This window comes from Mustela lutreola, chromosome 2, assembly GCF_030435805.1.
Source record: "Mustela lutreola isolate mMusLut2 chromosome 2, mMusLut2.pri, whole genome shotgun sequence".
NCBI lineage: Eukaryota > Metazoa > Chordata > Mammalia > Carnivora > Mustelidae > Mustela > Mustela lutreola.
Window position 1 is genome coordinate 7131037 of NC_081291.1, and position 14113 is coordinate 7145149.

General features: G+C 42.1%; 1 protein-coding gene across 1 annotated transcript; it reads right to left on the reverse strand.

The window, feature by feature from the left end:
* Positions 1 to 1509: 1509 nt before the first annotated feature.
* LOC131823489 (zinc finger protein 426-like) lies at positions 1510 to 13083 on the reverse strand. The gene is made up of 8 exons (XM_059159886.1): positions 13006 to 13083; positions 12729 to 12813; positions 6641 to 6666; positions 6077 to 6162; positions 5349 to 5475; positions 4710 to 4790; positions 3458 to 3540; positions 1510 to 2994 (listed from the first exon to the last, which is right to left on the reverse strand). Exons 3-8 carry the CDS (start codon positions 6663 to 6665, stop codon positions 1726 to 1728), a joined length of 1671 nt encoding a protein of 556 aa, XP_059015869.1. The 5' UTR covers position 6666; positions 12729 to 12813; positions 13006 to 13083; the 3' UTR covers positions 1510 to 1725.
* Between the last annotated feature and the right edge of the window lie 1030 nt (positions 13084 to 14113).

Sequence of the window (14113 nt, forward strand, 5' to 3'; positions counted from 1 at the left end):
AGGTCACGTCTGATCAGAAATTATCATTAAACCTGATTGGCTGTGGAGTGTATTCCACTGATCTGATTAAGCTAGAAGGGAAGTGACAGTAAGCTGCTGTAGCCTCCAAGGCCACCCATGACATAACTAAAAGCTGCTCAAGTATTACAAGTATATGAATGTGTTAACTCAAAATTAAACCAAGGTTTTGATAGATTCTGTGTCTCTGCCCAAAGGCCACTTGCAAGAGTATCAGGACCTGTCCTATTCACAAGGTTTCCCACCTCACAGCATCTGAAGTGATGTAAACAAATCAGCACGTCACATGCCAGGTGCAGCTGTTTCGGAACACAAAGGACATAACTGTTCTTCCAGGCCTTGGTGATTTGGGAACTAAGAGAACATTCTGTTATTAGCCTCACCGTGTTCTGCCCAAGGTTAAAGGTATTTTCTAACCTAGTACTAGGTGTGCTGCTCTCTTCCGAGAGCTATGAGACCAGGGTATATAACCTCACTGTTAATTCTTAAGTCTTTCCTAACCCAGAAAGAGCAGGTATGAGAGAGAACATTTTCAGGAAATTTAGAGACTTATGTCCTCCCCCTTCACCAGCATGAGGCACTGCAGACGGACTACGAGCACTGAACTGATACACATGCTCACCATCTTCACAGTATTAGACAAGGTCAGTGTAACTAGAGGATCCAGGTGGCTTGCACAGCAGTAAGTCTAACGGTGGTAGTCCCACATGGGGGTAGGCTGAAAACCAGGTACTAGAAACTAGACTGGCACTAGTTTAGTTTAGTTTGAGCACTGCTCTCAAGGGCAGAAAGCCAGACCATTCCCACAAATGATCAGGGCAGAGTGACACACGTTCAAAATAGATCCATGAAGTCAGCCTATAAACGGGCCCCACACAGCCCTTACATTGAACTTCACTGTGTTCCTCCAACATGGTTTGTGGGACACTGATTGCTTAACTTTCCCACATTGCTTAACTTCATAGGCATCTAACTAGTGAGTTCTTTCACATATACAACGGGACACCTGTAGACCTTTCCACATTCCTCATATTCATAGTTTCCCTCGAATGTGGGTTGTTTAGTTTTTTGAAATGCACTGGAATAACAGACCTTGTCACTCTTATTACATACATTAAGTCTTCAATCTCTTCTGCGCTTTAAGGTGTTAAGTCATGACTTCAATGTTAAGTTTTTCTCACATTCCTTACGTTCAAGGGGTTGCTCTCTGGTATCAATTTTTACAATTTTACAGGTTGAGGCAACAGTAAAGGCTTTTCCTTGGTGTTTACATTCATAGGGTTTATCTCCAGTGTGACTTCAAAGATTTTTTATTTATTTTATTTGACAGAGAGATCACAAGTAGGCAGAGAGGCAGGCAGAGACAGAGGGGGAAGCAGGCTCCCTGCTGAGCAGAGAGCCCGACGCGGGGCTCGATCCCAGGACTCCGAGATCATGACCTGAGCCGAAGGCAGCGGCTTAATCCACTGAGCCACCCAGGCGCCCCTCCAGTGTGACTTCAAATGTGGAAGTAGTGAAGGCTTTCCCACAGTCCATTAACAGTCATAGGGTCACTCTGTACTTTGAATCCGTGTATGTTTATGAAGGTTGGAAGACCAAGTGAAGCCTTTCCCATATTCCTTACATAGGGTTTCTATCCAGTGTGAATACTTAAATGTCAAATCAGGAGAGCACTAGTGAAAGCCCACAGTACTTAAGTTCATAGGATTACTCTCTAGAGTGATTTCTCAAGTGGCTATTAAAATATAAGAAAGTCCTAAAGGCTTCCCCGCATTCACCACATTGAAAGGGTTTCTCTCCAGTATGAGGTCTCAAACGTTCCTTAAGATAGGAGGGATTACTGAAGGCTTTCTCACATTCACCACATTCAAAGGGCTTCTCTCCACTATGAGTTCGTAGATGTTTTTTAAGGACTGAGGGCCAAACAAAAGCTTTCCCACATTCCTTACATTGATAGGGTTTCTCTCCAGTGTGAATTCTCAAATGTACACTAAGCCGTGAGGAATTAGTAAAGGCTTTCCCACACTCCTTACACTTATAGGGCTTCTCTCCAGTGTGAATTCTCAGATGTTCATTAAGAATTGAGGAACTACTGAGGGCTTTCCCACATTCCTTACATTTATAGGGCTTCTCACCACTGTGAGTTTGAACATGTTTCCGAAGGACTGACAGCCAAGCGAAGTGTTTCCCACATTCCTTACATTTATAGGGCTTCTCTCCAGTGTGAATTCTCAAATGCTCATTAAGAACTGAAGAACGACTGACGGCTTTTCCACATTCCTTACATTTATAGGGCTTCTCACCACTGTGAGTACGAACATGTTTACGAAGGAGTGAGGGCCACTGGAAGTGTTTCCCACATTCTTTACATCGATAGGGTTTCTCTCCAGTGTGAATTCGCAAATGCACATAAAGGCGTGAGGATGTAGTGAAGGCTTTCCTACATTCACTACATTCAAAGGGTTTTCTTCCACCATGAAGTCGAATGATACGATTATCCAGGCACTTGGAATCTGCGTAAGACTTCCCACACTGTTTACCTTCATGGGGTTCGTGAGCAGCCTGTGTCTGTACATGCTCCTTTTGGCCTGCTGAGAAAACTGAAGCTTTTATAAATGGCTTCCATTCACTGAAATCTCTTCCACTGTGAGTTCTCCTATGTGCCTGAAAGTGTGAACGACTAATGAAAGTTTTCCCACAGTCACTGCATTCCAAAGTCTTATCGGCCACGCTGGTTCTCTCACGCACTGCATGTGGAGTCCGCCTGTAGACTTTACCACACTGATTAAACTCAGAAAGTTTCTCTTTAGTAGAGTTTTTCTTCTGCAGATTAAGGAGGCCAATGTGATACTGATTACACTCAAAACTATTCCCTCGACTTTGAGTTCTCATGTGTATCTTAAGGTTTAAATGTTTATTCAAGACTTTTCCACCTTGCTCACAGCCAGAGAGTTCTGCTCCATGGTGGTTCCTCTCCTGTTGATGGAAGGGATGAAAGATGATGACAGGATTTTCAGACTGATGATAAATTTCAACCTTACAATGCAAGAAACATGGTGATGATATGACTCTTAGCATTTTCATTACATAAATACAGGTCCTGTTGATTTCTTTCAAGTTAAGCCAGGGAACCTGTCTGCCAAAAACTGATGCCATCTACTCTTAAGATCATTCCATTAAAATTTCACGAAAATATTTAAAGATTCAATCACAAGTTATATATCTGGGAATGTGTACCTGTGGCATCTAGAGAGCAACAATTTTCAAGATAGATTTGGATTATAAATGCCAAGTCGTCATATTCAGATTATCTCCGAATTACTCTATCTTTGGTGAATGCCAATTGTCTCAAGTATCTCACACTTGCACTGAATTTTATAACAGGACCACCAATCTTTTTTGAATGTGGAATATAAGAAATATCACATATCAATCTTACTTTCTGTATTCCAATGGCTGTTTTTCCTCCAAAAAATTCTTGGTGAGATGCTGATCCTTTCGTTTGAGGCTGTGTTTCCCATTCTAAAGTAAAATAAAACACAAATTTAAATATTTGCAGGAAGAAATCATAGGCTAAACAATTTTCTTTCTCCTTTTTTTTTTTAAGATTTTATTTATTTGGGGGCACCTGGGTGGCTCAGTGGGTTAAGCCGCTGCCTTCGGCTCGGGTCATGATCTCAGGGTCCTGGGATCGAGTCCCGCATCAGGCTCTCTGCTCAGCAGGGAGCCTGCTTCCCTCTCTCTCTCTCTCTCTCTCTCTGCCTGCCTCTCTGTCTACTGTGATCTCTCTCTGTCAAATAAATAAATAAAATCTTTAAAAAAAAAAAAAGATTTTATTTATTTGGGCACCTGGGTGGCTCAGTCAGTTAAGTGTCTGCATTTGGCTCAGGTCATTATCCCAGAGTCCTGGGATCAAGTCCCATGTCAGGCTCTCTGCTCAGCAGGGAGCCTGCTTTCTCCTTCTCCCTCTGCCTGCAGCTCTCCCTGCTTATGCTCTCTCTCTCTGCCAAATAAATAAATAAAATCTTTAAAAAAAAAAAGATTTTATTTATTTGACAGAGAGAGAGAGACAGCAAGAGAGAGAGAGAATACAAGCAGGGGGAATGGAAGAGGGAGAAACAGGCTTCATGCTGAGCAGGGAGCCCTCTGTGGGGCTCAATTCCAGGACCCTGGGATTATGATATGAGCCAAAGGCAGATGCTTAATGACTGAGTCACCGAGGCACCACTGAACAATTTTAAATTAAGACTCACTTTTCTTTATTTTCCTATCAAAAATGGTGAAATAACAAGAAAAAAAAAAAACACCTGTTTTTTTATGGGCAATATATGACAATGAGTGTGTAGGGACAGACTTCAGAGGCTTACTAAAAAATAATTTTCTGAAAATCAAACAAGATGTCAAACAATAACAAAATATTATCAAGGTAATATATTATTACCAAGTAGACATGTGAAAAATACCTGGACAAGGAGGATACACTAAAATGATAAACTTAAAGAATCAGAACAGGTCATTTGTGAGATCATAGGAATTTTAAGTAAAAGACTGAAGGAACCTGAAGATATCCCAAACATCAGAGGTAAATGGTTTCATCCCTCTGAGACCAATGTATCTTAAAATTTAACATATCAAAGTTGCAAAGATGCCATCCTTCAGAATGACCAGTTAGGACTGTTAACAGCACTCACCTTGGAAAACTCCCTTCTCCACTGTCCTCAGCTCTTGTTGTTCCAACCAAGCAATCAGCTTAGGTTTCGATAGTTGATACTCTGTCCACAGGAAAAGGTACATTAAGAGGAGAGGCTCATGCAAGAGAAGACAAAGCCTCCAATAAATCTAGAACTATATTTCTAATGAAAGCCATGAAATTATCCCCAAAGGACCAAGAGAGGCAAGTACTCCCCTTCTGTGACAAGAGATAAGTTATCTCTTGACACCTGAAAGCCAATTTTGAATGTATATACATATTTACAGAGCATATAGGTACTCAAATAGGAAATTAAGATGATGAAAGATCTTCATTCTGATGGGGAAACCACTAGAGGAGTGGTCCTCAAACACTGGAGTGCATCACAATCAGCAGGATGGCTTACTGAAACACAGAAGATGGGGCGACAACCCCAGCTTTATAATTCGGAATGTCAGAAGTGGAGTCTAAGAATGTAAATTCCAAACAGAGGGGCACATTGACAGAACACACATTGCAGAGGATAACCCTTTAGTGCAGGGACTATGTATCTCTTTTTTCTGATTATGTTCAGAGGGCATCACCAAGGCTGGAAACACAGTAAGCATATGACACACATCTGGAATGTTGGCAGACTTACCTACTGCGACCAGGTTCTGGTAGTTGTCCAGCATCACTTTTCTGTATAGGTTTCTCTGAGTAAGGTCCAGTAACAGCCACTCCTCCTGGGTGAAGTCCACTGCCACATCCTCGAAGGTCACTGCACTCTAAACCATCACACCCATGTTGGCTTGAGACAAAAAACATCTCCACCAACGTTCACGGGAGAATGAGGACAGGAGATTGAATACCTATGCAGGTCTAGATTTCTCTTTATCCTCCCACGGTTCTGTGGTCCTAGGTCCTCTTCTTCCCATCTAAACTCACTCACTGCTCATCTCCACTCATATGGCTTTAATGGCACCTTTTAAGCTTATCTCAGAAAAACCAGAGTAGGAGTTCTTATTTCTCTCCATTGCAGTAGACTTCTAAGCACACTAAAGATCCTTGATAAACAGCACAGAATGACTAAATTCATTGAAAAAGATACTTACACCCTCCTTACCACGTAAGAACACATAGCAAGGTGGAAATATGTACCTGTTATCCATGAGGTTCACAGGTGATTAGTGAAATACTAAGATTATTTTCAGAGTAATCCCTTTTCAATATGAGTGTCCCCTTCCAGGGAAAATGCAACTGGGGACTCAGTCCTTGTACAGGGTTTATTTGCTTTAGGAAGCTCAGAACACAGATGTCCTAGAAGGAATGTATCCACCTGGTGGATGTAAGTATGGTATTCCGTTGATTCATATGCTTTTTTATTACCTGTTGATAATTTTTCAGCCAGACAGCCACCATCCTTTCTACCTCTGTTTTTTCCTCAGGTAGATAAAAAGGATCTCTAGAAAGATCTGGGAGGAAAAAAAAAGAATGCAGCATGACCAGAATCACCTACCTGAAACATCATTCCATCCTAGTTTGAGATTTCCATATATTCCTGTACACTCAAGAAATCTCACAGAAATACACACTACTGCCATAAAATATCAGAGTAGCCCTCCCTCACCCAGAGCCATAAAAGGGACATGCTAGACATACCACCCACAAGAAAAGGGGTCATCACCTTATTTTACAGATATGGAAACCCAGTCCCTGGGAAATCCAATTCTTTATTTGTCCAAGATAATAAAATTCATCTATGGGATTATGCAGCACCAAGTCCCAAAGCATACACACCAGGAAGCTGACTTAGGTAACAGCATTCTCTGGCCTATTTCAGCTCTTTCTAAATGAACCGGCAGCCTGACTGCCTAGACCCAGATGCTGCCCTATACTGTGTAGAGGTGACCTTTAAGAATCATCTGAAAATGAGAATCAACAATGACTTACCATGGGTCAGATCAATGGCTGCCATCCTGGGAGAGTGATGAAATATGCCTGATGAGAAATTTGATGCCAAGATCACTTGAGTGCAACTTAAAAATCTGAGTAAATATGGCAGACTTCATTATTCTTGGCACAGTGTTACCCAGAGTATCTTTCATTCATACCAATCATCAATCAGTAAGCATTACTAATCCATTATCAAACATCATACATTAGCTCTCTCTCAGTAGAGGTATACGGGAAATTCACTAAAAATGTTATAACCTTTGGCATGAAAGTCAGTAATAGCTATTACCATTTCCTTACAACAGACATATGACAGATATCTGTCTTACTAGGAGCTGTATGTGTATCCGCTCACCTAATTGTTGTAACAACTCTTTACAGTAGGTATCATCTGCCCTATTTAATAGCTGATAAAGCTAGATTCACAGAACACTAATCACTGGTCCAATACTATCCAATTATGAAAAAAAAGAGATCCACAATTGAATGTAGACAGGCTTCTCTCAAATGTTTGAGATCCTGAGGTTCTTATTCCCCAATATGAGCAAACGTCATTCTAGACCTGCCTTGTCCATTCTGGTAGCCAGCAGCCACATGTGCCATTGAGTAATTGATACGCAGTTAGCAAAAACAGGATTTTAGATTTTATTTATTTTTAATTAAATTTTAAATTTTAAACTTTTTGCAGGTTTATTAGAGAACTTAAATGTTTCCATAAACTTAAATACATCTTTCTCAACTATATTTATTATGTGATCCAAACACATAAAATACATCTGATGAAAATTTTGTGTCCAGTGAATTCTGAATACTTAGTATGATGAGAAGAATTTAAAATACCTCAATTCTTGGGCGCCTGGGTGGCTCAGTGGGTTGGGCCGCTGCCTTCGGCTCAGGTCATGATCTCGGGGTCCTGGGATCGAGTCCCGCGTCGGGCTCTCTGCTCAGCGGGGAGCCTGCTTCCTCCTCTCTCTCTGCCTGCCTCTCTGCCTACTTGTGATCTCTCTCTGTCAAATAAATAAATAAAATCTTTAAAAAAAAAAATAAATAAATAAATAAAAAAAAATAAAAAAAAAATAAAATACCTCAATTCTTATACGGAGTTCCATGATGAAATATATTCAATAGATGGGATAAAGTATATTATTACATAAGATTTCCTTCTTTTTTGTTTATTGCAGTTACAGAAAAGCTTTAATCATATACTTGGCCTGCACATTATATTTCCATTCACCAGCACTGGCCTAGAATACTGCTGGATATTATGAAGAGGAACAAAATGAAGCGTTTAATTTGGTAACACCCTTGAGCTTCGCTTCATGGAGCTGCGAGTGGCTTGGAGCCCTGCACCTCCTTTTAATTTATCTAATAGGCTTATTCCTTCCTTCTTTCCACAAATAATTAAGAAATTGTGGCCCTGTCCTAGGCATTATGCAGAAAACGGTGAAATATACAGAAAATGTCCCAAGGGACAAGATATTCAGTTATTAATGGACACATCCGTTTATTGGTGCTTCTGAAGCAAAAACTCAAATAGATGAAAAAATAAAGAGTATCTTATATACAAATACAAATGTATACACAAATATTTTGGTTTGCTTCTTGGGTAATATGACAGGAAAAAGGGAAGGCGGTTCTAAATAGGATCCAAAATTTTAAGAAAAATAATGCTGGAAGGATTTTAGAAAACTCAATAGACTCTCCAAGTATTCAACAGCCTCTGGAGGGTCTTGACTGAGGCTCAAAGCAATCAAAGTCTGACCCTCGCCCTGGCAAAGGAGCAATGCCCAATCAGCCTGTCCTTCACAGTGATCTATTTTTAGGAGTCTTTCCAGAACTTCCTTATTATTATAACTTCTGTTTTTCACCAAGCTTTTATTTTATTTTTAGTTCTTTCTTAATAAGGCTTCCTTCTATCTTTTAACCTGATAGAGTTTAAAGGACAACTCCTATGTTGAACATTATTGACTCTCTTTAATAAACTGAAAAGAGAACAGCAGCCCAAATGCTATCTACAGAGTAGTAGAGTATCTATAGAGATGTGGGGGTTGATTTCATCAAATCTTTGTCTGAAGCCAGATGCCGAGCTCCTTGAAAGACACTCAGCTGCATTATGAGCGCTATCACTTGGAAGATGTAAACAGAAGCACTTGCCTTGGGAATCCAAGTGAATGCAAGGCTTAGCTGTTACCTCAGTAATGATTACAAAGACTGTGGTGAGAGACAGAGTCTTATGACTAGAGTTGCACAGAAAATGGCATGCTCGTATCAAGGTCTGATCATCACAAAGCCTCAAGACAACTCTTAAAAAGGACATTTTTTGTGGCCATAGGACTGACACCGCTGAAAATCAAACATGAAATTTAACTGCACAGGTAAAATTACAACCACAATTAGAGTGTCTATATCAACTAGTTGTTCATGTGAAAATTAGGGCACTGATAAGGGCAGAATGAGATCTGAAAACGAATGGGGACACTGAGACCAAGATGAAAGTCACAATCTTGAATCCACAAGACACCAACTCTCCCTCATCAGGAAGTCTCCTGCCCTCTGGTTTCTGAGATGAGCCTTCCTCTGCTTAAAAATACCGAAGAACTCTCACTTGGGGCAAAAGTCTTAGAAGGAAATGCTCCTTCTCTTCAAGATCCACCCAAAATACCTGCTACTGCCTCTAGTGACATAATGAATTCATAGTGCAGGGTAACAGGGATACAAGTCAATGCAAGATAAAATAGCTTGTACAACAGAACAGTTCCAACTAGTATAATATGTAGAAGAAACCTGAGTACCCTGTCGGGGAATAAACTGTAAGCATGCCAGACCCTTAAGTGTGGATATAACAATAAACTGGGCCAAATTCATTGACATGGGAGCACTTATAATAATGACAGTCTGGGTTTAATATATACTACCTCATGGATGCAGGGAAAGCTCTAACAGCTTACTTGCTTGGATGGTACCATAGACTCAATGGTGACCCACAGTAACAAGTTCACATGTCAGAAATTCCACCATAAAATGTGAAGGGGCAAATCCCAGAGAGATAGCAATGTGATATTGGATTTATCCTGTGTGATACACAGCCCCACTCCCCACTCTATGTTGAGAGAACAGAAGGGTCTCCACAAGGGTACAGAAAACAGGTAAGTAGATGGCCTCCATCCTAGAAGCCTCTGTGGTTATTCTCCATGATAGGTGAGGTACAACTGTTGGGGCTATACGATCACTGAGTTCCCTGATTTCAGTGGGGATGATGCGAAGCCAGAGAGGCAGAAATCAAGTAGGCAGCACTTAATTGCCACAGAAAAAGTAGGCATGTGAACTGTCAAGAGCAGTGGGAATGAAACAGGAATCAGAGTGCTCTGGCCTGCAGAAATCACTAGCGGTGGCTAACTGAGCCCAGCCTAACTGGTCCCTTGCAATGAAACAGATATGCAGCCTGTTCTAGCAGAGCTCAACAAACCTGCTTTACCAGTCCATACAGTACATTGCGGGCACAGCAGGCCAAATACTGTCTGTGCTATATAAACTCAAGTCTGTCTCTGTGGTTTCAAAGAAGCCATAGAAAATATGTAAACCAGGGGCACGTGGGTGGCTCAGTAGTTAAGCATCTGCCTTTGGCTCAGGTCATGGTCCCACGGTCCTGGGATTGAGCCCTGCATCAGGCTCCCTTGCTCGGCGGGGAGCCTGCTTCTCCTTCTGCCTGCTTCTCCCTCTGCTTGTGCTCTCTCTCTATCAAACAAATGAGTAAAATATTTTTTTAAAAATGTAAACCAATGAATATGGTTAAGTTTGTCTAAAGCTGTATTTACAGAAAAAGGTGGAGAGCCAGATTTGGTCCAGGGTTCAGTTTGCCAACCTATGTACTAGAATTTGATTTGATGTCTATAACTAGAAACCTCAAGTACAGTAACCAAAACTCAGATTTGACTGACCACTGTGGAAAATCACAGCCACCTACCCAACTTCAAGACATAGGCCATATCACAAACTTGGGACTCCTTCAGCAAAGGAAGGATATTGCATCATCACCACTAGTCACACTATAAACCTTCCTACAGGCTCTTCATAAAAGGATGTACAGTCATTTACAAGTGACTATGCATGGGGGAAAAGGAAATATTCAGACAGTCTCTAAGAAGACAATAATTCCTGAGGATCCAAAATATCATTCTGGCACACCACCAAAGCAGAGACTTAGGAGGTGATTTTTTTTTTTTTTTAATCTTAACCTTCAGTGAACGCAGACTGGATCCAGCTGTAGCAAGCACCCACCCTGTGTTTATTTATTTCCCTAAAACCTAAATATATAATTGGAATTTTTGGCAACTAGCAGAATTTCCTTATCTCTGACCCATAGGGTAAGGACCATTATGGTAGGAAAAGCTGAAAGGAGTATCCTGAAATTCCCCACCACTGGACAATATAATCCAGAAACAATACCAACATTGCAGGAGGAGATACAAAGATTAATGCTTCAAAAGATTAGTTGCATCTATATCCTTCCCGTTTTCATTAATACACAAGTTATTACAGGATAACTTTACAATTTAGTCTTTAGGTAACTGATTTTTGTGAGATTATAACTAAATTTGAGCAGTAGTTACTATGGACCACGAGGGAGATAACATACTTGATGTACATTATAACTCCTTTTTTTAAAAGATTTTATTTATTTATTTGACACACAGAGAGAGATCACAAGTAGGCAGAGATGCAGGCAGAGAGAGAGAGAGGAGGAAGCAGAGAGCCTGATGTGGGGCTCGATCCCAGGACCCTGGGATCATGACCTGAGCTGAAGGCAGAGGCTTTAACCCACTGAGCCACCCAGGCGGCCCTCTCCTCTTTGATTTTGTCAGCAACTAGCGGCGGAACCTGGTCTGTTTTAGAGCCCCAGAAACAGGTGCTCTTGCACCCCTGAGCCCCCCGTTACATTACTACCTTGGCCTTTTCTGACACAAAGTCTACCAACCTCTATACCAGACCCAATGACCATATTACAAAATTACAAGATGAACAAAGCATTTAAACACATCATGGAAATAAAATCACGAATATCAAAAGTATGAGTTTCTCAAAAAACATGTGACTCTTCCAAGTCAGTATTCTGAAGAAACAATAGCTCTGCTTTAGCTTAAAAGTGACTAAGAGACATAAACATATATATTGTCACATATAAACCTTAACTGAGTCCTAGATCCAAAAATGTCCAAAAACATTTTAAGACAATGTATAGGATTTTATTTTCACGGAGCAGGTATCAGTTAACATTTTTAATTTTCTGGGGTGAAATCAATGTATTATCGTTTTAGTAGCAAAATGTCCTTATACTTAGAGGAGATACATCACCGGTCTTTTTTTTTTTTTTTTTTTTTAACTTTTTAAAAGGTTTTATTTATTTATTTGACAGAAAGAGCGAGCACAAGCAGGGGGAGTAGCAGGCAGAGGGAGGAGACTCCCTGCTCTGTGGGGCTCGATCGCAGGACCCCGGGATCATGACTTGAACCGAAGACAGACGCTCAACCAACTAACTGAGCCACCCAGGCGCCAACACTACCGAGTATTTAAAGGTCAAGTATCACGCCTGCAATTTCCTTTTTACTCTCAATACATGTCGTGATCCAGAGAGCGCAACCATGCAAAATGCGAAAATGGGCGAACCTACTTCGACCACATTCATAGCAGTAGTATTTACATTTCCTTTAGGGTAAGATCTTTGGAAACAAAAATGTCGGGAAAATACACGTCCTGTAATTGTGAAATTCAATTATTTAAAAGTGGAGTAATAAAGCCTCCATTCTCTTCTCCAGGGGTCCCCTAGTTTGAAACCTGGTGGGGATGGACGGGTTCAGGAGGGAAGGATGTTAAGGTAGGTGAAATCTGCTTCTCTGTAGCACACTTGTGGTGCACGCGTGTATCACTGGTTTCTGAAACATGCCCACTACTGACGTCCGAGAAAACAAAATACCTTCCGACTAAGACACGGTGCGTCCAAAATAAAGGACGAGCGTGACAAAGCCACATTCTCTTCCGCACGAAAAGAAAACGCAAGCCCTTGTGAACCAGCTTTCCCAATGCTCACCAGTCAGGTCCCCGAGGAGGCGGAGTCTGGGTCACTCCCAACAGCTGAAATTCTTTACCTCCTTGAGAAAAGTCACAAAGGCGGCCTGCGCAGTGGACACAAAAGACCCCAAGGCAGCGGCCTCACAGCAGGTCCACAACGGCTCGGGGCGGGAACCGCCGGCCTCAATGGCGGATGCGCACCGCGCGGCTCGGCCCCTCAGCGGGCCCATCCGCGACCCTGACTAAGCCCGTCCCTGCGTTCCCGCCTCCTTCACTCCCCTTCACGCCGCCCTTACCACAGCCAGCCCACAGCTCACCACTACCATCCCCAAGCGCTGAATGCGGTCCAGAGGAAGCAGCCGGAAGAGACCCCGGCGGGCGTGTGACGCCACTTCCGCTTCCTGCCGAGGGGGCGGGGCTTCCACTTCAGACCGCAGAACTGTGGCTCCCTCATTCGCCGGCTGAATGGCGGGACGGCCTGCGCTAGGTTTGAGGCCGGGATGCGGCCGGGAGGACACGGCGAGGGCTGGACGCAGGTACGTGGGCGCGGCTGCGGGCGGACGGCGGGACCCGTGCGCTGAGTGGGCCGGGGTGGCGTGGGGCGAGCCCCAGCTGCAGTTTGCGCGGTGGGAGGACACCCCTGGGCAAACCCAAGGGCCTGCTCAGTGAAAGGTTTCGTGTCTCCCTCCCCGCAGTTCCTAGAGCCTGTACGGTCGTCGTTCCTTATCGATAAGCCCGAGAACCCAGCGGTCCATCCTATTTTTAGGCCTTTATTTTGAGTGTTATTGGGTGGCGTTTTTGCAGTAAATAGAGCTCTTTTTTAACACGATTGGGTGATCCCATCTATTCAGGACTTAGAGGAGGGAAGTGGAGGCGTAATGGACAAAGTATGTGAAGGAGGATAAGAAGTCCACTCTTCCGGTTGTAAAATAAGTAAGACAGGAGAGGTCATGGACCCGCATATGGAATATAGTCAATGTAATATTTCACCATTCTTTGTATGGTAACAGCTGTTAACTAGACTTATTGTGGTGACCATTTCATGACGTGTGTATGTGTCAAATCACTGTGTGCCCCTGAAAGTAATCAATTATTGTATGTCAGTTGTTCATCAATAAAAAGAGAAACGTCCTGTTCTTGCGCATCATCAACTGTGTTTTATGCGTCGACTGAATTGATAACCTCTGTTGCTGTGTTAATGTTTCATCTTTAATTGTACAAATATATAATTGTTCTTTAACATCACCAAAAATGCCAAATTTATTAGTTTACATCAACGTTATGGAAGTTAAAGAAAATAATTAATTTGTCTTTCGGACGGGAAGGTGACTTATTCATTCATTCATTTCCAAACGCCATCTAGCAGTCACTAGGTTAAAAGTGAGTCAGCTGATTGCTTGAAAT

Coding starts and splice junctions, on each gene's coding strand:
- LOC131823489 (XM_059159886.1), bottom strand. CDS start 6,665: ATGGCAGCCATTGATCTGACCCATG. Junction 5,476..6,076: donor GGCTGAAAAATTATCAACAG/GTAATAAAAAAG, acceptor GTGATGGTTTAG/AGTGCAGTGACCTTCGAGGA. Junction 2,995..3,457: donor CAGCCATTGGAATACAGAAA/GTAAGATTGATA, acceptor TTCCATCAACAG/GAGAGGAACCACCATGGAGC.